The sequence below is a fragment of the Schistocerca serialis genome, chromosome 2 (genome assembly GCF_023864345.2).
Source record: "Schistocerca serialis cubense isolate TAMUIC-IGC-003099 chromosome 2, iqSchSeri2.2, whole genome shotgun sequence".
In the NCBI taxonomy this organism is placed as follows: domain Eukaryota; kingdom Metazoa; phylum Arthropoda; class Insecta; order Orthoptera; family Acrididae; genus Schistocerca; species Schistocerca serialis.
In genome coordinates, this window is record NC_064639.1 from 985,732,273 (window position 1) to 985,754,359 (window position 22,087).

Genomic DNA, 22,087 nt, shown 5'->3' on the forward strand with positions numbered 1-22,087 from the left:
GTGGTTTTCAAACATATACTTTTAATGCAATAATTTCAATGACAACAACAAACATTACCCTGCCCAAAAATGGAAAAGAGTAACGTATATGGATAACATCAATCATGAAAACTGAACAGAGCTGCATGGTGGTGTTGAAATGAAATAATGTGTCTGTATGTCACACACATTACTCCTGTTAGTGTCACTGGAGGGCTGCATGGGACGGAAAACTAAAGCAACTGGCTGGGGACTATCTACAGGCCGAGAACAGTAGAGGGAATAGAGGAAGGGATGATAGTGGTGGATTTGAAATTGAAGGCAATATGATGTGACTTTCACAATTTGGTTTCATGTGTGGCTATCTTTTAATTTTATATCTGAAGAAAGTAGAGTTGAGCTAAAATTGACTTCTGAAGATTAAATGTTGTTAGCATATTCACCAATGTGAAATAATGACAAAATTACAAAAAATTTTGTGATTCAAGGTGCCAAAGAAAAATACAGTCTTGATTAAATTGTTGTTGTTGTTGTGGTCTTCAGTCCTGAGACTAGTTTGGTGCAGCTCTCCATGCTACCCTATCCTGTGCAAGCTTCTTCATCTCCCAGTACTTACTGCAACCTACATCCTTCTGAATCTCCTTAGTGTATTCATCTCTTGGTCTCCCTCTACGATTTTTAGCCTCCACGCTGCCCTCCAATGCTAAATTTGTGATCCCTTGATGGCTCAGAACATGTCCTACTAACCAGTCCCTTCTTTTTGTCACGTTGTGCCACATACTCCTCTTCTCCCCAATTCGATTCAATACTTCGTCATTAGTTATGTGATCTACCCATCTAATCTTCAGCATTCTTCTGTAGCACCACATTTCAAAAGCTTCTATTCTCTTCTTGTCCAAACTATTTATCGTCCATGTTTCACTTCCATACATGGCTACACTCCATACAAATACTTTCAGAAACAACTTCCTGACACTTAAATCAATACTTGATGTTAACAAATTTCTCTTTTTCAGAAACACTTTCCTTGCCATTGCCAGTCTACATTTTATATCCTCTCTACTTAGACCATCATCAGTTATTTTGCTCCCCTAATAGCAAAACTCCTTTACTAATTTAAGTGCCTCATTTCCCAATCTAATTCCCTCAGCATCACCCGACTTAATTCGACTACATTCCATTATCCTCATTTTGCTTTTGTTGATGTTCATCTTATATCCTCCTTTCAAGACACTTTCCATTCCGTTCAACTGCTCTTCCAAGACCTTTGCTGTCTCTGATAGAATTACAATGTCATCGGCGAACCTCAAAGTTTTTATTTCTTCTCCATCGATTTTAATACCTACTCCGAATTGTTCTTTTGTTTCCTTTACTGATTGCTCAATATAGAGATTGAATAACATCAGGGAGAGGCTACAACCCTGTCTCACTCCCTTTCCAACCACTGCTTTCCCTTTCATGCCCCTCGACTCTTATAACTGCCATCTGGTTTCTGTACAAATTGTAAATAGCCTTTCGCTCCCTGTATTTTACCCTGCAACCTTCAGAATTTGAAAGATAGTATTCCAGTCAACATTGTCAAAAGCTTTCTCTAAGTCTACAAATGCTAGAAACATAGGCTTGCCTTTCCTTAATCTTTCTTCTAAGATAAGTCGTAAGGTCAGTATTGTCTCACGTGTTCCAATATTTCTACGGAATCCAAACTGATCTTCCCCGAGGTCGGCTTCTACCGTTTTTCCATTCGTCTGTAAAGAATTCGTGTTAGTATTTTGCAGCTGTGACTTATTAAACCGATAGTTCGGTAATTTTCACATCTGTCAACACCTGCTTTCTTTGGGATTGGAATTATTATATTTTTCTTGAAGTCTGAGGGTATTTTGCCTGTCTCATACATCTTGCTCACCAGATGGTAGAGTTTTGTCAGACTGGCTCTCCCAAGGCCATCAGTAGTTCTAATGGAATGTTGTCTACTCCCGGGGCCTTGTTTCAACTCAGGTCTTTCAGTGCTCTGTCAAACTCTTCACGCAGTATCGTATCTCCCATTTCATCTTCATCTATATCCACTTCCGTTTCCATAACATTGTCCTCAAGTACATCGCCCTTGTATAGACCCTCTATATACTCCTTCCACCTTTCTGCTTTCCCTTCTTTGCTTAGAACTGTGTTTCCATCTGAGCTTTTGATATTCATACAAGTGGTTCTCTTTTCTCCAAAGGTCTCTTTAATTTTCCTGTAGGAAGTATATATCTTACCCCTAGTGAGATAAGCCTCTACATCCTTACATTTGTCCTCTAGCCATTCCTGCTTAGCCATTTTGCACTTCCTGTCGATCTCATTTTTGAGACGTCTGTATTCCTTTTTGCCTGCTTCATTTACTGCATTTTTATATTTTCTCCTTTCATCAATTAAGTTCAATATTTCTTCTGTTACCCAAGGAGTTCTACTAGCCCTCATCTTTTTACCTACTTGATCCTCTGCTGCCTTCACTACTTCATCCCTCAGAGCTACCCATTCTTCTTCTACTGTACTTCTTTCCCCCATTCCTGTCAATTGTTCCCTTATGCTCTACCTGAAACTCTGTACAGCCTCTGGTTCTTTCAGTTTATCCAGGTCCCATCTCCTTTAATTCCCACCTTTTTGCAGTTTCTTCAGTTTTAATCTATAGTTCATAACCAATAGATTGTGGTCAGAGTCCACATCTGCCCCTGGAAATGTCTTACAATTTAAAACCTGTTTCCTAAATCTCTGTCTTACCATTATATAATCTATCTGATACCTTCTAGTATCTCCAGGATTCTTCGATGTATACAACGTCCTTTCATGATTCTTGAACCAAGTGTTAGCTATGATTAAGTTATGCTCTGTGCAAAACTCTACCAGGCGGCTTCCTCTTTCATTTCTTAGCCCTAATCCATATTCACCTACTATGTTTCCTTCTCTCCCTTTTCCTACTCTCGAATTCCAGTCACCCATGACTATTAAATTTTCGTCTCCCTTCACTACCAGAATAATTTCTTTTATCTCGTCATACATTTCTTCAATTTCTTCATCATCTGCAGAGCTAGTTGGCATATAAACTTGTACTACTGTAGTAGGCGTGGGCTTCGTGTCTATCTTGGCCACAATAATGTGTTCACTATGCTGATTGTAGTAGCTTATCCACACTCCTATTTTTCTATTCATTATTAAACCTACTCCTGCATTGCCCCTATTTGATTTTGTGTTTATAACCCTGTATCCACCTGACCAAAAGTCTTGTTCCTCCTGCCACCGAACTTCACTAATTCCCACTATATCTAACTTTAACCTATCCATTTCCCTTTTTAAATTTTCTAATCTACCTGCCCAGTTAAGGGATCTGACATTCCACGCTTCGATCCGTAGAACGCCAGTTTTCCTGATAACGACGTCCTCTTGAGTAGTCCCCGCCCGGAGATTCGAATGGGGGACTATTTTACTCCCGGAATATTTTACCCAACAGGACGCCATGATCATTTATCCATACAGTAAAGCTGCATGCCCTTGGGAAAAATTACGGCAGTAGTTTCCCCTTGCTTTCAGCTGTTTGCAGTACCAGCACAGCAAGGCCGTTTTGGTTAATGTTGCAAGGCCAGGTCAGTCAATCATCCAGACTGTTGCCCCTGCAACTACTGAAAAGGCTGCTGCCCCTCTTCAGGAAGCACACGTTTGTCTGGCCTCTCAACAGATACCCCTCTGGCTGCACCTACAGTACAGCTATCTGTATGGCTGAGGCACGCAAGCCTCCCCACCAACGGCAAGGTCCATGGTTCATGGTTCATGGGGAACCACCTGGATGTGTCCTTATGTTGCTCTATTTTCTCAGAAACTTATTTATTACAAATAAGTTTACTGAGCTGAGAGATCACTTTCAGCTCTTACATTCTGTGAAGAGGAATAAAACATCTTACTCCCATTACAATCAAAACATACCCTAAAATAAAATAATGTAGTAAAAACATGCAGCTGATAAATCTCTGATAAGTGTAGGAACCACCAGTGTGGAGCAGGTCCATCGATGCAGGCGTGAAGAACACTGCTACATGTGGCCCAGCTCCTACTGGTTATATAGTGAAAGCCCCGGCCTTTGTCTCTAGCATAATGTCACTGGCAACCAATGGCCATGAGACTAAATTACACTGTGCGAAGAATTTGCATTACATGTATAATTATCAGGAGTCTGGTCCTTGAGAAAACAACAAAGAATATTTTGATCTTATTAAGAACAATATACAGTACAAAAACTGACAAGAAAGAGAAACAATTAGAAATGTATTCTTTAAATATGGGCTGCACTCGGCAGGGCCTTCCAGTAAACATAAACATAGTAAAGATTGTCAGTAGGATGCAGCTTGGTAAATAAGGAGACGATGTAGCAGTGGGACCTCCTCCACGCCAATGGTTCCTACAGTCATCATAGATATATCAGCTGCACTTTTTTACTACACTATTTTATCTTTGTGTCGATTTCAGTTGTAAATGAAGCATTACGTTTCATTCCTCTTCACAGACTGTAAGATCTGGAGATGATTTCTTAGAAGACTGAAGCTGTTCATCTAAAAATAAAAATAAACAACTTAAATGTGATCGTGACTGTGTGTATTGAAATAAGTTAAAATACTATAAAGATCATTGTTTTTCCTGGAACAATGCTCCAAAAGCTTTTATAACAGTCAAAATTTCTGAGTTATTGACCATCAGTTTTTCCAGAGCAACAAATTATTTCTTTTAATTATCGATTATGCAACAAGACTGGTAACTGAAAATGTAAAACATACAAGAACATGGGAAGGTTCTTGGTAGTTCTGTAGTGTGTTAATTTTGGGTTATTTCTGCACACATTATAATGAATACATTTTGTGGAATTTTTTAACTTAATTTTGACTGAATGAATGGCTTTTTTTCTGTGTTGTTATTGTTAAGCAACTGTATGAATATTTGTAAAAACAAAGATGAGGTGACTTACCGAACAAAAGCGCTGGCAGGTCGATAGACACACAAACAAACACAAACACACACACAAAATTCAAGCTTTTGCAACAAACTGTTGCCTCATCAGGAAAGAGGGAAGGAGAGGGGAAGACGAAAGGAAGTGGGTTTTAAGGGAGAGGGTAAGGAGTCATTCCAATCCCGGGAGCGGAAAGACTTACCTTAGGGGGAAAAAAGGACAGGTATACACTCGCACACACGCACATATCCATCCACACATACAGACACAAGCAGACATATGTCTGCTCGTGTCTGCTTGTGTCTGTATGTGTGGATGGATATGTGCGTGTGTGCGAGTGTATACCTGTCCTTTTTTCCCCCTAAGGTAAGTCTTTCCGCTCCCGGGATTGGAATGACTCCTTACCCTCTCCCTTAAAACCCACTTCCTTTCGTCTTCCCCTCTCCTTCCCTCTTTCCTGATGAGGCAACAGTTTGTTGCGAAAGCTTGAATTTTGTGTGTGTGTTTGTGTTTGTTTGTGTGTCTATCGACCTGCCAGCGCTTTTGTTCGGTAAGTCACCTCATCTTTGTTTTTATATATATTTTTTCCCACGTGGAATGTTTCCTTCCATTATATTGTATGAATATTTGTTCATACTGGATTGGCAGGAGCTGGTTTTTGCCTTGGAGATTACATAGTTCAACTGAATTCTTTAATATTAAATACCAAGTATTCCATTACCGTGTGTTCGCAATTCTTGTTATTTCTCATTTGAGCAACTGGTGTGGTTTTACTCCATTGTGTAGATCATTCCTTCCACCAACATTATACTTCAAAAATGACATTAATATCCAAGTATGCAATCTGTACATACTAGTAAGCTTGTTCCCTACAAATACCAGTTGGTACCCCACAATACACTCTACACTGCCTAATGTCAGCAATGGTTTCAACACAATAGCTGTCTCTGAGATTATGTCCACTGCACATTTACTGCATAACTAAATATTCACCAAACATTGCCATAATATGTGTGATTACGACAAAGATCATTAGTACCACACAAGTGAGTTATATGAACAAAAACTAAATGACAACTACAAATACTGCAAAATGCAGTGACAAAGTTATTTTCAGAGGATCATTGCCAGCAATATGAAAAGAAGACAACTTTACACAATTATTTCTTACCTGTACGAAAGCCATGTACATTTTATCGACATCAGGCCTTTCTTCTCTGTCTACTTTTATGTTAACAAAATGTTCATTCATAACCTTTGCTATTTCACCATTTTCAAATGACTCTCTTTCCATTACATGACACCAGTGGCAGGTTGAATATCCAACAGAAAGAAATATCAGCTTATTTTCTTTCCTTGCTTTTTCAAATGCTTCATCACACCATGGATACCTTGAAATGGTAGAATATTTTTACAGTGATTTTCTTATTAAATATCAAACAAAATATGAACAAACTAGCTTTTTAAATTGTTACCAGTCCACAGGGTTCGTAGCATGCTGCAATAAATATGGTGATTTTTCAAAAGACAGTCGGTTCTGGTGCCCTTTCTCTTCTGATCCTTTAGCAGTAGCCATTGTCCTGGCAGCCAACAAACTGGAAAGAACAAAAATAACAATTATTTGCATAAGCAGTATGTTCAGAATGGCTCAACAGTCAAGACTGTAAAAAGTTATGTTATACAAACAAGTGAAGCAGGATGAACAACAGTGTTTTTTGGATCTATGCGAGGTGCAGTATGCACAGTGAATATTCCTTCTATACTATTTTGCCAGGACAGGAGTAATGTGGGTAATACAAAATGGCACTTCATGCTCCATGTTTCATTTGCTCTAAGCACAATAATAGTTCAATCTTTCGCCTCTCAAATGCCAACCACACACTTTGCTGGGCCAAACTGTACCTACCAGATGCTAATATATATTCACTGGACAAAAAAGGTGTCATGAACAAGCATCTTTCAGAACCAAAGATTTCTTCGCCCAATAGAATACAGGAACAGAAAATAAGTAGCAGCCCAAGAAATGACAAGACAAGAGGAGCTGCAATATGTAGGGAAGAGTCAATAGTCTGATGCCTTGGGTTCAGTGTCATCAATCATCCTCCATACAGTCCCAACTTGGCACCATCCAATATTCAACTGTTTCCAAAACTTGAAGAACACCTTCAAGGACTTTATTTATAGTGATGAAGTGAAGCAAGCAAAGGTGATATTGTGGCACCATCAACAATGCCAAACACCCTACAGTGACAGTATCAACAAACTGGTCTCTCTTTGAGAGACATGCACTCGTCGCCAGGATGACTATTGAGAAATAAATATGTTGACATGAATGTTTGTTTTATTTAAAAAGGCTTTAAGAATGACCACAAAAAAAAATTCAGAGCCATTACTTTTCAGCACACCCTCATATGTTAAGCGAATATAGTACCACATCACAAGAATTGCAGGTGGCACATTTATCACAAACTAGAAGACCATACTAAAGATTTTGGGAGATTTTTTCAAGAATCTCTATAGCCCACTAAAGACACGAGCACTCAGGTAACTGATTGTCAGAATGAGTGCATTACAGAAATACTAGCACAAAAGGAAGGGAAAGCAATTCAGCAGATGGAAAAAGAAAAAGCTCTGGAAATGATGGGTTATGGGTTAATACTGGAGATAATAAAAGCAACTGGGACAAAAGGTCAAAGCGAAACATGCACAGTCATTCAGAGAATATTTTCATTAGAGGATGGTCTCAGATAGTTGTAAAAATGCAGGAATAACTGTAATCCAGTAAAGACGTAAAGAGGTAAACACACGTAAGTCTTCTGTCAGTGTTATGCCTACACCAAATTTTTACAAACATCCTTACTACTTCAGATTTTAACCACAGAAGAAAAAGCAGTTCACTTTGTACAAGTGAGCACAGCACAATGTACCATCTCTACAAGTTGTCAATGAAATAAAAAAAAATAAAAAAATAAAAAAAATATCAGTTACCATTTTGCAAGGCTCTAAGCACTACGGGACTTAACATCTGAGGTCATCACTCCCCTAGACTTAGAACTACTTAAACCTAATTAACCTAAGGACATCACACACATCCATGCCTGAGGCAGTATTTGAAACTGCGACCGTAGCAGCAGCACGGTTCTGGACTCAAGCATCAAGAACAGCTTGGCCACAGCGGCTTGCGCTTTGTAAGGGGTTTGTAGACTATGAGAAAGCATTTAACGCAATAGAAGAATTTTACACATTAAAACCTGTTCGGGCAGTAGATGACAACTGAGGAATAGGCTTTAACTACATCAGTTTGTTGAAGAATATACACGGCAAGGCTACCGCTAAAAAGTACTTGGAGTTCATTTGAAGAAATGAATATTTTATTCAAAGTTGAAGATGTGACTGTGCATGTTACACAACTGAAACAGAAATTGGTTGGATTTATAGTAAGATGGAGTGATGGCAGATAGGCTAAAAAGATTCTGTGTTGGATTCCTCACTATATAAAAAGACCAAGAGGATGAGTTGATGGAAGACATACTGACAATGTAAAGAATCTGGTGGTAGTGGTAGCAGTGCTTGTTTTGGTGGTGGTGGTGGTGGTGGTGGTGGCAGCGGCTGCAGCTTAGATTATTAAAATAAATAAAGAAAAAAAGCACTACCTAAATCATAGTTTCTTTTATTAATGATTACTGGTTTTGATCTATCCTGCAGATTATGTTCAGATCAGGTATTGATTGTGTTTGGTTTGTGGGGCACTCAACTGTGCAGTCATCAGCGCCCGTACAATGCCCCAATCTTTACACAGTCCAATTTTAGCCACATCCACAAATGATGATGATGATGATGATGATGATGATGATGATGATGAATATGATGAGGACAACACAAGCACCCAGTGCCGTCAGATCAGGTATTGCCAACAGTGGTATGAATGACATAAAATTTCAGGTCGAAGGGGCAGCACAGGGCCATGTGTGTGCAAACTGTGATTGTGATTTTTGTGTGTGTGTGTGTGTGTGTGTGTGTGTGTGTGTGTGTGTGTGTGTGTGTGTGTTCTATCTTGGAAGGAAGACTTTTTCCAAAAGCTTAACATTTTGACACTCTCTTTTCATTGTGCCGGACTGTGATTCAGTGCCTCCTCTATGTGGCAAGTAGCAATCTATTCCTTCCACATTGCTGTTATTCTATCCAGGACTTTGCACTGTTTTATAAAACTTATATGTCATTCATACCACAGTTGACGAACTGTACTTTGGAGTGCCAGGTCCGAAGACAATCTGCAGGACAGATCAAAACCAGTAGTCATTAATAAATGAAATTGTGATCCAGGCAGTATTTGTTTGTTTACTGTAACAACTGAGATCATGGTTCCTGAGAAATAGCATCAATTATTAGATTATGAAACTTGACACCTTTGTTACTGATAATTTTGAAACTGACACAAAAATTGCAGATTACACTGCAAGTTAACTCTCACATATTTATCACAAAGCATAAGTAACACCACTCTTGTCATAATTCTGAAGGGGAAAATCAAATAAACATCTAATAATTTTTTCATAATGTAGGGTCATAGTCATAATATATTTTTTTAAAGTCAGCACCGCCATTAGACTGTTTTTTTTTTTTTATTTGCAGTGTTACATTTACACGATCATGATTTTGGCGTAAAATGCCATTATCAAGTGTTTTAATGTTATACAGTGCCTAAGATGGCATACTGTCATATTTAAAATACACTATTAGACTCAAAAAACAGTCTAATGGCAGTACTGACTTAAAAGAAATAAACATCTGTTGATGATCATATCACATGAACAGTAAATTCTATATTAGTCCTCAAAAACTGCTTCTACTTTCACTGTTTTGATACAGTGGCTGAAAACTATTAGAATGAAGATTTTGTTGTTTGGGTTTGGCTCACTCAACATTCAGGTTATTTGAGCTTACTACTAAGATGTATGGTATCATACGTAAACTGAACTCACTTTCCTGTAAAGGGCATTTCCATAGTTAGTAGAGAAGAGTGAGAGGCTCTTAACAAGCGTTCCATTGTGTGTACAATTATGATCATTTAGTGTGTCTTTTAGGAAGGGACAATGAGAGAGAGAGAGAGAGAGAGAGAGAGAGAGAGAGAGAGAGAGAGAGAGAGAGAGAGAGAGAGACGGGTGGAAAAATCCATGTATTGTTACATAATAGGTTAACATTTCATATGAACAAAAATGTTGGTAAAAGTAAAAATGGTGATGACTTCACAGACAAGGTAGAATCAACAATGTCAAAAGTTGAAGTCAAATTCTGACACAGAGTGTTTCATTAAAGCGAATACGTCAAAGCATAAAACATAATTGTCAACCTGGATCCTTCATCAATTTAAATAATCTGATTCAAGGTGATTGCTGGTTATTGTAGGTGAAACTTCACTGGATGTTAACATTAGCATTATGTCCATCATTAAGAACACAAAGAAATTTCAAAACACTGCACGCTGTTGTGTTGCAAAACAGAATGTGACAATCAAAAAACTACATGACTTAAAATTTTAATAGGCTCTGCACGCACTAGAAGCAACAGAGAATAAGTAAATGCAGCACATTCTTATCTGGTATAAAGTCCATATGTAGCACTAGATGACAGACTAATGACTTATCAAAATTAATTTGTGAAGAAAAGTAGTAGTTTTCATGTTGTCTTCTTTGCTATTTTCTGCAATTCTGGAGCATGGTACTTGAAGAGCTTCTCCTTTTTGACTTGTTTAATGATGGCAATATCATTAATGACACCTATTATTGCAGACTTTTAGACAATAGCAATTACAGCCTATCAGGCTGAAAGACTGCCAAGTCAAAGATGGGTTACTACTGTAGTGGAAACAACACAGTAGTCAACAGAGTGCTTCTGAAATGCCTGTAAACACCCTTCCTTAATACCAGATCTTTCCTATATGGTTTCCACAGATTTGGGCCACTATAGGAAGCACTGGAAGTACAGCTGTCTGAAGGCGATCAGTGGTGCGGTTTGTAGGTAATTTCTCACACATACATTCCAATAACATTTACAGCACAGGAATCGTACAATTACCATCTGATGGAAAAAAGGTAAAAACAATTCCTTGTTTTCAATATTTGATCCATCCTAAATCTACACCCATACACCTGCAAACCACAAAGTGCTCAGCAAAGGGTATTTCATGATGTACCAGTTATTAGCGTTTTTCCAGTTTCATGTATTGCATGTGGGAATGATTGTTTAAACACCTCTGTGTGAGTTGTAAATAGTCTAATATTGTCTTTGAGAACCCTAGAGGATCAATACATAGGGTCTTTTAACATATTCCTAGTTATATGACTCACAATTTGTTCTTAAAACTTGGTAAGTAAGGTTTCATCTTCAAGGCTTAGCTAGTTCAGGTTCTTCAGCATCCCCATGACACTCTCCCACAGGTAAAACAAACCTGTGACCATTCTTGTTACCATTGGCAAACTTAAAGAACCCAAAATAACCACTGTGTGCATCTATCAATCACCATCAGGCTACTTTATGGAGTTTTTGGACAGTGTAGAAAGACTCTTTAGTGGTTTATGGAATTTTAAAGAAAATGTTATTATAGCTGGAGATGTCAATGTAAACTTTAAAATAACCAGTCAAAATGTATCTAAATAGAATAACTTGTCATATTCACATAACTTATCACTCACTGTCATGAATATACTAGACTTGGAAAGATCACTAAAACTACAATTGGTCAAATATTTTTTGACTTGCAAACATTTGATCACAATTTAGAAGTGACTGACATTGAATTATCAGAAAATGAAGCAATAAAATTTAGTTTAACTATTGTACTCAGCAAAAATTGTAGGAAAAATGAGAAATACTTTTACAAAAGATGTATAACTGAGGACAACATTAGGATTTTTAATTTACTGTTAAAAAATTCAAACAGGGGATTGTATAAATACAACAATGCAGATGTGAAGTTTGAATCATTTTAAGCTTATTACAAACTATGAAATTGCATCCTCTCTTAAGAAAATTAAAATAAAATCAGAACTAACACCTGAATAACACAGGGGATAAGAAAATCTTCAGAGAAACTTGGAACCGCTCGGCCACCGCGGCCAGCTTAATTAAATTGGCAAGGCAAAATCCAGCTCTGAAACAGTATGTAAACTGTTGCAGAAAAGTGAACTAGAAAGTCGTTACAGCAGCAAAAAAATTAATCAACAATTCATACATCAACAGAAACAAGGGTAACAAAAAAGTAAAATCAGTTTGGAATGTGATATATACAAACTTACGCAGAAGCAAAGCAAAACACATCAACATTGATCTTAAATGCAAGGCCAAAACCATAAAAGATTCTTTACAAATTGTAACTATATTTAATAGACACTACATGAGTATAGTACAAACTCATAAAAAGGGACCAATGACCAAGCAGTTTGGTCCCTCCTCCCCCCCCCCCCCCCCCTCCCCCTTTTAAACCAACCAACTTATAAAAAACCAAAGTCATATAAGGCTGATCGTGACACATCTGTAAATCCCAAAACTATGTTTTTGTACCCTGTAACAGTACAAGAGGCGGAGAATGCAATTAGCAAACTAAAAAATAAATTTTCCTGTGGTACAGATGGCATTCCTGATAAAGTAATTAAACACATCAAATATATTGTTCCTCTGTTTGTTGATATAATTAATGCTTCTTTCACCACTTATACTTCCCTTAGAGAACATAAGATATCAATAATAAAACCATTATATAAAAACAGTGAACCTTATGATGTAAAAAACTACAGATCTTTATCAAAGTAGTCTTGTTTCTCAAAAATTTTTGAAAGAATAATGTATCAAAGACTACTTTTTTGAACAAATGTGGAATATTTGCCAATGAACAAAATGGTCTTAGGAAAAATAGATCCACTGAAACTGCTATATATAATTTCCTAAACATGTACCATAGACCTTGCCATTGGTGGGAAGGCTTGCGTGCCTCAGCCATACAGATAGCCGTACTGTAGGTGCAACCAGAGGGGTATCTGTTGAGAGGCTAGATAAACTTGTGCTTCCTGAAGAGGGGCAGCAGCCTTTTCAGTAGTTGCAGGGGTAACTGAAGAAACTGCAAAACGGTGGGAATTAAAGGCGATGGGACCTGGATAAACTGAAAGAACCAGAGGTTGTACAGAGTTTCAGGGAGAGCATAAGGCAACAATTGACAGGAATGGGGGAAAGAAATACTGTAGAAGATGAATGGGTAGCTCTGAGGGATGAAGTAGTGAAGGCAGCAGAGGATCAAGTAGGTAAAAAGACGAGGGCTAGTAAAAATCCTTGGTTGACAGAAGAAATATTGAATTTAATTGATGAAAGAAGAAAATATAAAAATGCAGGAAATGAAGCAGGCAAAAAGGAATACAAACGTCTCAAAAATGAGATCAACAGGAAGTGCAAAATGGCTAAGCAGGGATGGCTAGAGGACAAATGTAAGGATGTAGAGGCTTGTCTTACTAGGGGTAAGATAGATACTGCCTACAGGAAAATTAAAGAGACCTTCGGAGAAAAGAGAACCACTTGTATGGACATCAAGAGCTCAGATGGAAACCCAGTTCTAAGCAAAGAAGGGAAAGCAGAAAGGTGGAAGGAGTATATAGAGGGTCTATACAAGGGCGATGTACTTGAGGACAATATTATGGAAATGAAAGAGGATGTAGATGAAGATGAAATGGGAGATACGATACTGCGTGAAGAGTTTGACAGAGCACTGAAAGACCTGAGTCGAAACAAGGCCCCCGGAGTAGACAACATTCCATTGGAACTACTGACGGCCTTGGGAGAGCCAGTCCTGACAAAACTCTACCATCTGGTGAGCAAGATGTATGAAACAGCCGAAATACCGTCAGACTTCAAGAAGAATATAATAGTTCCAGTCCCAAAGAAAGCAGGTGTTGACAGATGTGAAAATTGCCGAACTATCAGTTTAATAAGTCACAGCTGCAAAATACTAACGCGAATTCTTCACAGACGAATGGAAGAACAAGTAGAAGCCGACCTCGGGGAAGATCAGTTTGGATTCTGTAGAAATGTTGGAACACGTGAGGCAATACTGACCCTACGACTTATCTTAGAAGAAAGATTAAGAAAAGGCAAACCTACATTTCTAGTATTTGTAGACTTAGAGAAATCTTTTGACAATGTTGACTGGAATACTCGCTTTCAAATTCTGAAGGTTGCAGGGGTAAAATACAGGGAACGAAAGGCTATTTATAATTTGTACAGAAACCAGATGGCAGTTATAAGAGTCAAGGGGCACGAAAAGGAAGCAGTGCTTTGGAAGGGAGTGAGACAGGGTTGTAGCCTCTCCCCAATGTTATTCAATCTGTATATTGAGCAAGCAGTAAATGAAACAAAAGAAAAATTCGGAGTAGGTATTAAAATCCATGGAGAAGAAATAAAAACTTTGAGGTTCACCGATGACATTGTAATTCTGTCAGAGACAGCAAAGGACTTGGAACAGCAGTTGAACGGAATGGACAGTGTCTTGAAAGGAGGGTATAAGATGAACATCAACAAAAGTGAAGCGAGGGTAATGGAATGTAGTCAAATTAAATTGGGTGATGCTGAGGGAATTAGATTAGGAAATGAGACGCTTAAAGTAGTAAATGAGTTTTGCTATTTGGGGAGCAAAATAACTGATGATGGTCGATGTAGAGAGGATATAAAATGTAGACTGACAATGGCAAGGAAAGCGTTTCTGAAGAAGAGAAATTTGGTAACATCAAGTATAGATTTAAGTGTCAGGAAGTTGTTTCTGAAAGTATTTGTATGGAATGTAGCCATGTATGGAAGTGAAACATGGACGATAAATAGTTTGGACAAGAAGAGAATAGAAGCTTTTGAAATGTGGTGCTACAGAAGAATGCTGATGATTAGATGGGTAGAGCACATAACTAATGAGGAGGTTTTGAATAAAATTGGAGAGAAGAGGAGTTTGTGGCACAACTTGACTAGAAGAAGGGTTCGTTTGGTAGGACATGATCTGAGGCATCAAGGGATCACCAATTTAGTGTCAGAGGGCAGTGTGGAGGGTAAAACTCGTAGAAGGAGACCTAGAGATGAATACACTAATAAGATTCAGAAGGATGTAGGCTGCAGTACGTACTGGGAGATGAAGCAGTTTGCACAAGATAGAGTAATGTGGAGAGCCGCATCAAACCAGTCTCAGGACCGAAGACCACAACAACAACAAACTTGTTTGAAATTCCATTGATCATAATGAAATGAACTGTTGATTGCTTGCAGACTTATTTAATGTATTTGGTGTTACTGACCATAAAATTTTGCCTCACAAACTATACTGCCATGGAATCCATAGTACTGCTCATATGTAATTTAAGTCATACTTATCTGATATATACCAGAAAGTGGAAACAGTTCATGAAGGTAAATCCTACTTTTTCTGGATATGAGAAAGTTACTCATGGAGTACCTCAAGGATTGGTATTGGGGCCCCTGTGGTTCTTGATATTCATAAATGACTTACCAAGTTATTTAAAACAAGCTGATGCTGTACTGTTTGCTGACGATACTAGTCTCTTTGTTAAAGCTCAGCATGTGACTGACTTATATAAAAAAAAATAGAAATAATAAATGAAGATATAGTTAAGTGGTTTAGAGATAATAGTCTATCTATTAACGAGTAGAAAACATTAGGGATGAATTATAGGCATACAGTAAATAAAGTAATCACTGACTTAATAGTAAAGTTAGGCAAACAGAAAGTACTATTTTTTTTACGAATTTGGTTAGATGAGCATCTTGAATGGGATAAACATATAGAATGACTCAATAAAAAATTAAGTAAATGCTGTTATATATTAAGAATGCTGAAAAATTCCTGCGGTGAAGAAAAAGTAATGAGTGCCTATTATGCATTACGCAAAGTCTACTGCGATATGGTGTCTTATTTTTGTATTTTTCAAGTATAGCAAAACACTCCTTCACTACTCAAAAACGGGCAATAAGAATTATAAAAAAGAGTTGCACCTATGGAGTTCTGTATTCACAGAACTTAAAGTTATGACTCTTCAAAAAATATATATATATACTTTTTGAAATCCCACCCCCTGTTTTTTGCTTTGAACAGTGGTGACCGTAACTGAAACTGGACACAGAACTGGCTTCCATAGAGACATCTTTTTACTGCCCTTCCCTTAAGAGTTACAAAGATATCAAAGTTGCACATTTTTAAAAATGATCGTAAGAAAATCCTTATAAGTAAAAGCTTTTACAGTGTTGATGAGTACATGAATTTTATGAATTCAAGGAGATCCATAACTTAAGTTAAACATAGCCATATGTCACTGGATATAATGTAAACTTAGAATATGTTTGGTTTATGTAACTGGTTATCTGTCCGATTTTTATCTGTATTTATATGATTAGTTTCTGTTTATGTACTTAATTATCTGTACGATTGGTATACAGACACTATTGCTTAAGTTTCTTCTTCTTCTTCTCCTTCTTCTGCCCTTTTTTTAATAAACATATGAAAAGTCCTATATCATTGTATATGATGAAATTGATGATCAGTAAAGATGTTCAACATCTCCTGTTAGTCCCATTTGCTACAGATACGATATTCCAGGCTGGGTCACACAAGTGTTTTGTAAGCAGTCTGCTTTGTAAACTGTTTACAAAACTGAATTAATAAACTAAGTCCCTGTGTGTTAAACATAATGTCAATTATATTTTAAAAAACACTTTCTTGAGCTTCTGTAACAATTTTTATTTTCTCACAAACAGGTTTTTAGCTACTTGATCCATAAACAACTGCTTTATCATGAATTGCACAAGCAACTAAAAACTTGTTTGTGAATATCAATAAATATGATCGTTATTGTTGTTGTTGTCGTCTTCAGTCCTGAGACTGGTTTGATGCAGCTCTCCATGCTACTCTATCCTGTGCAAGCTTCTTCATCTCCCAGTACCTACTGCAACCTACATCCTTCTGAATCTGCTTAGTGTATTCATCTCTTGGTCTCCCTCTACGATTTTTACCCTCCACGCTGCCCTCCAATGCTAAATTTGTGATCCCTTGATGCCTCAAAACATGTCCTACCAACCGATCCCTTCTTCTAGTCAAGTTGTGCCACAAACTTCTCTTCTCCCCAATCCTATTCAATACCTCCTCATTAGTTAGGTGATCTACCCACCTTATCTTCAGCATTCTTCTGTAGCACCACATTTCGAAAGCTTCTATTCTCTTCTTGTCCAAACTGGTTATCGTCCATGTTTCACTTCCATACATGGCTACACTCCATACAAATACTTTCAGAAACGACTTCCTGACACTTAAATCTATACTCGATGTTAACAAATTTCTCTTCTTCAGAAACGCTTTCCTTGCCATTGCCAGTCTACATTTTATATCCTCTCTACTTCATCAGTTATTTTACTCCCTAAATAGCAAAACTCCTTTACTACTTTAAGTGTCTCATTTCCTAATCTAATCCCCTCAGCATCACCCGACTTAATTTGACTACATTCCATTATCCTCGTTTTGCTTTTGTTGATGTTCATCTTATATCCTCCTTTCAAGACACTGTCCATTCCGTTCAACTGCTAATATGATGGTAGAACATCAAAAACTGTTTCTTTTTTGTCTTTTTGTCATTATTATCATCATGTTATGCAAAGCATTGATGGGAATTACAGTGCTATTGTGAAAGATTTATCGATTATGCTTCACCCTCTGGAATATTTTTAACTGCAACTGACATCTGACCATGGTTGGTGATAAACTTGAGAAAAATATGCAATTCAGAGACATACATGCCATGTAAGATGCCTATGGCACATGGAGTACAGATCTTAAGAACAGAAACTCATCTCAACACAAGACTTTCACAGATTTTTCTTGTCATTTACAGCAGAGTGAAAATAATGACCAAATACACTTTAAGAATAAATCCTGCATTTAAACTTTTTATGGCATCAAAATAGTGATTGGGTAAACATTGGATGCACAGTTAAAAAAAGAAGAAAGTAGAAACTAAAAAATAACGTATCAAAGGTTATTTAGTTTATCTCTTAAATAATGTACCAACTATATAAAAGTTTTATAGGCCATCATGTTGTTATTTATAAAAGAAGTGAAACCAAATCACTTCTGAATAATTAAACAGACTAGCGTATAAGCGACATTTCTTTAAAAATACGTTGTATGCCATCACAATACAGTGGAACAATACCAATGAATGCGAGGCACTGTTCATTGGTACTTTGAGGAACATGGATTTTTTACTACCCTGACCACCAATGTCAACTAGTATGTAAACATAAACAACCCCAAAATTATAAAAGTTGTGGAAAATAAACAAATTATAGAAGAGTGTAACAGCTACTGAGGATTGAAATGTGGTTTACCAGGCTGAAGGGCCAGAAAACATATAGACCAAATTCTATGATGATATGCTAGAACATTTTGACTTTTGTTGCCCTTTTAAGGGAATATAGATAGTACTAATCCATAACCAATGTGCAAAAACACCGGACTGACAATTGCCTCAAATATGATCAAACGCACGCAAAATATCCACGACTAGTTAACAAAGCTGCGGACTTTCAAAAATAAGTACAATGAAGCTAAGAATGTCTTTCAGAAAGAGTTTCAAATCTAAGAAAACAGATATAAAGCAGTGAAATATCTCAGTCAGCAAATACAGCCAAGACTTCATGGAAAAAATACAAACTTTGCAAAGTCATCCCAAGCCAGAAACTGAAATTGTAAACATCTGACATTAAGGAAAAATAATTACAGATCCCAATGAAGTCTGAAGTGTTTTTAATAAATATTTTGTATCAGTACCCTTCAATCCAGTTAATCCCATAAATGTGAGTAGTAAGATGAAGCCCCATGCAAGAGACATTCTGGGAATTCAAAGAAGTGAGAGAACAGGAAATATGCAGGATAGTAAATAACCTAAATAATAAGTACTTATCATGTTGGGACAGGTTGTGTAGTGGTGCAGTTAAAGAAATGTAAGAAGGAATTAGCTGAGATAATTATTCATCCAACTGATTGCAGTATCAGAGAACACAACTTTCTATATGTACTGAAATAAAGCACAATTAAACTAGTACTTAGATAGAGGACTGACAGAAGAGGTTTTAAACTTCAGGCCATCACCATTAACACATATATCCAGTAAAGTATTTGAAATTGTGCTGTTGACACAACTCTGTGATTATTTATCAAAAAATAAATTCCTGCCATTGACACAGCATGGCATCCGAAATGATCACAGCAATTACAGAGTTTCCTCATAAAGTGTATGAGGTCCATGAGCAAGGAATGTAATCAAAAGGCATATTTGTAGATCTCACTAAAGCCTTTCACTCAGTAAATGACAAGTTACTCTTAAGTAAACCTGGGCCCTAGAATATAAATGCTGAAGCCATGCCTCCCTGGTTAGCCAGTTGTCAAAAGTAGTTTCAGGTAAGATACTCAAATCAGTTTATGGTGGGGCAATTTTTGCCCAGATTAATTATGGGATATATATGAGACTGTGCTGCTGAAATACATATGAACATAATATTAACCCCGTAGAAAAAGAGGAATCAGTATTATTCCTGGAATACGGTTCAGGGGATCCTGCAGGAAAATCTAAATATCTCACAGGCTACTCACTGTATATTTACAAATTAATTACATTTTTTGTGACACGTCAAAACAAGCAACCTAGTCCTATGACACCCACTTATATAATACAAGAAAGAAAGACTATTGCTACAGATAAAGAACTACACCAATAACAGACCATAGTCCATACATGAATGGCCAGATGTGGTATAACAAACTGCTTAGGTGTCACAAAGGGAACTTATGCCAAGTGATACTGAAGTCATTTTTGATTGATAAATGCTTGGCTCTATTTCAGTGAAGATTAATACTAAACTAAATTGAAATCTTTGTATATTTTGTTGTGTAAAATCTGAATATTACTAAGTACATTGAATATCTACTCTGTAGGAAAATTACAAGAATTGGGTACAGTGGGCGATACCAAATCTACCATCCATAGAAAAGGAAAGCTATGAGAAAGACTGTGTGGTACATGCTATTTGGGTAATTTGCCGTTGGTAATTATATTTACTGTATCCTACAACAGTAACTGACACCCAATTCATTAGATCTGATGCAAAGCAATATTTGTGACACGTCTTGATAAACGTTAACCCTGCAACATAGAAAAGATATAGATACAAAACATCCTAAATTGACAGTTTCGTTCTCATCATAATTGGCGAAGTTCCAATGTATCAGTTAACGAACTAGTTAATTAATTGATAATATAGGCGCAACTGTTGTAATGGCAATAAGTATAACGTCCGTGCATTCCTTTATTTACACACTTGCAAGAGCGCCTATTGTCGCTGCTGACATAGGACCACGAAAATTTGTCAGTGGGAAATTTATTGAGGTACATTTGAAATACATAATTACGCTCTTTTTACCAGCCCAGGCATTATACAAACCACAATATTTTAAATGATAGAAAAAAATAATTACTGGAAATATGATTAGCACAAATGCGTGATCAGCAGGGTTACGCTATGATTTATTTAATCAATGTTGAGGAAAGTATTCGTCGATGCTAACCTAAAACTGGGTTGCTGTCTCTTGAAATACAGATCAATTCCACAGGTTTTATCAGAGTATTGCAGTCTTCTGCCAAAGGCTGCACCTACAACGCATTGCAGTAATCTTCCTGAATTCATAACATTGAGGTGCTTTGCCCAGTATCTGTCACAGCCACCGAGGAAAACAAACCTGCAGCAGTTGTTTATGTTTAGAAAAGGGGCAAAGTACTATGCTCGCAATATCGCAGAAATCACTGTGCAAATCGATCCACAAGTACACTGCGACTGCGAAATATGTTCTTGTCGCTTGTCGCCTTACTGTGCATTGATAGCTTAATGACCTTGCAAATTATATTATTTGGTTATTATAGATGGACTATGAACGTTTGTACTATTGTTTTTTTTCTGGAAATCAGCGATGTTTTAACCCTGAGAAAAGCGTGCAAACGATTAAAGTTTTCGGTTGTTTTGCCACAATCATTACCTTAATTTTTGTCTGACGATTATGAAGAAGTCACAGAAAGGAGAGAATATCGTCACCCAGTATACTTTTCCCTTCCTGTTGACATTAATTACGAAAGTTTTAAATGTTTCATGTACGGAAAGCACCTGAAGAGTTAAATTTTTATTGACCGTTTTGTTGCGATACGCACCGGGAAACCATGATCTATTTCGTGGGATAATTGATAATGATCACTCGTGGGGGGCCAAGACAGTTGCAAGTTTTCACCCTCGGTACCATTTGTAGAATAGTTCGTAGTTTTAAAATTGATACCTTGACTGTTATTGGAGAAAAAATGTTAATTAATCCTCGTGATGAATAATAAATTTTCGTATTTCGTGGGAAAGTGCCTTCGAATGTAGACCACTAGTACGTGGGTATAGAATTAATTATTGTGTATGTACTTGCGTACATGCTATTTTACCAATAGTTCCAAACACAAAGGCGTAAAAAGAGCGTATTTGTACAAATTAAATGTTATAAACAAATCTCTCAGATCTATTGTGTCGCAACAACCAACGCTAAAAAAAATTAATAATAACAATAATAGTTTTCTGGTCTTTTTTCTGTTAATGCACGTGTGACATATTATATCATTGGTCAGAGCTGATGACAGGCTCAGTTCATTCACAATTTCATATATAAAAATTATTAACACTCTGCATGTACATCCATACCTTGCAAACCACTGTGACATGCAAGGCAGAGGATATTTCCCATTGTACCAATTATTAAGGCAACTCCTCATTCTATTTACATTCGGAATGCAGGAGGAATGATTGTCTAAATGTTTCTGTAGCTACTATGATTAATTCTGACCTTACCTTCACGATCCCAATGCGAACAACACATAGAGGGTTATAGTATATTGCTGGATTCCTCACTTACAGCTGGTTTTTTGAAACTTTGTTTGTAGACTTTCATGGTATAGTTTGCATCTGTCATTAAGTGTTTTCCAGTTCATTTTCTTCAACATCTTTGTGACACTCTCCCAAGGATTGAACACA

The 22,087-nt window shown here is 37.1% G+C and overlaps 1 protein-coding gene across 1 annotated transcript in view; it reads right to left on the reverse strand.

The window, feature by feature from the left end:
- Positions 1-20,897, reverse strand: part of LOC126458407 (spermatogenesis-associated protein 20) — a 289,730-nt gene extending 268,833 nt beyond the window's left edge. Inside the window, exons 1-3 of the mRNA XM_050095424.1 lie at positions 20,598-20,897; positions 6,421-6,540; positions 6,117-6,336 (exon numbers count right to left, since the gene is read on the reverse strand). Of these exons, the coding sequence (XP_049951381.1) occupies positions 6,117-6,336; positions 6,421-6,540; positions 20,598-20,716 (459 nt within the window). The 5' untranslated portion in view covers positions 20,717-20,897. The remainder of the gene's footprint in view (positions 1-6,116; positions 6,337-6,420; positions 6,541-20,597) is intronic.
- Positions 20,898-22,087: the final 1,190 nt, after the last annotated feature.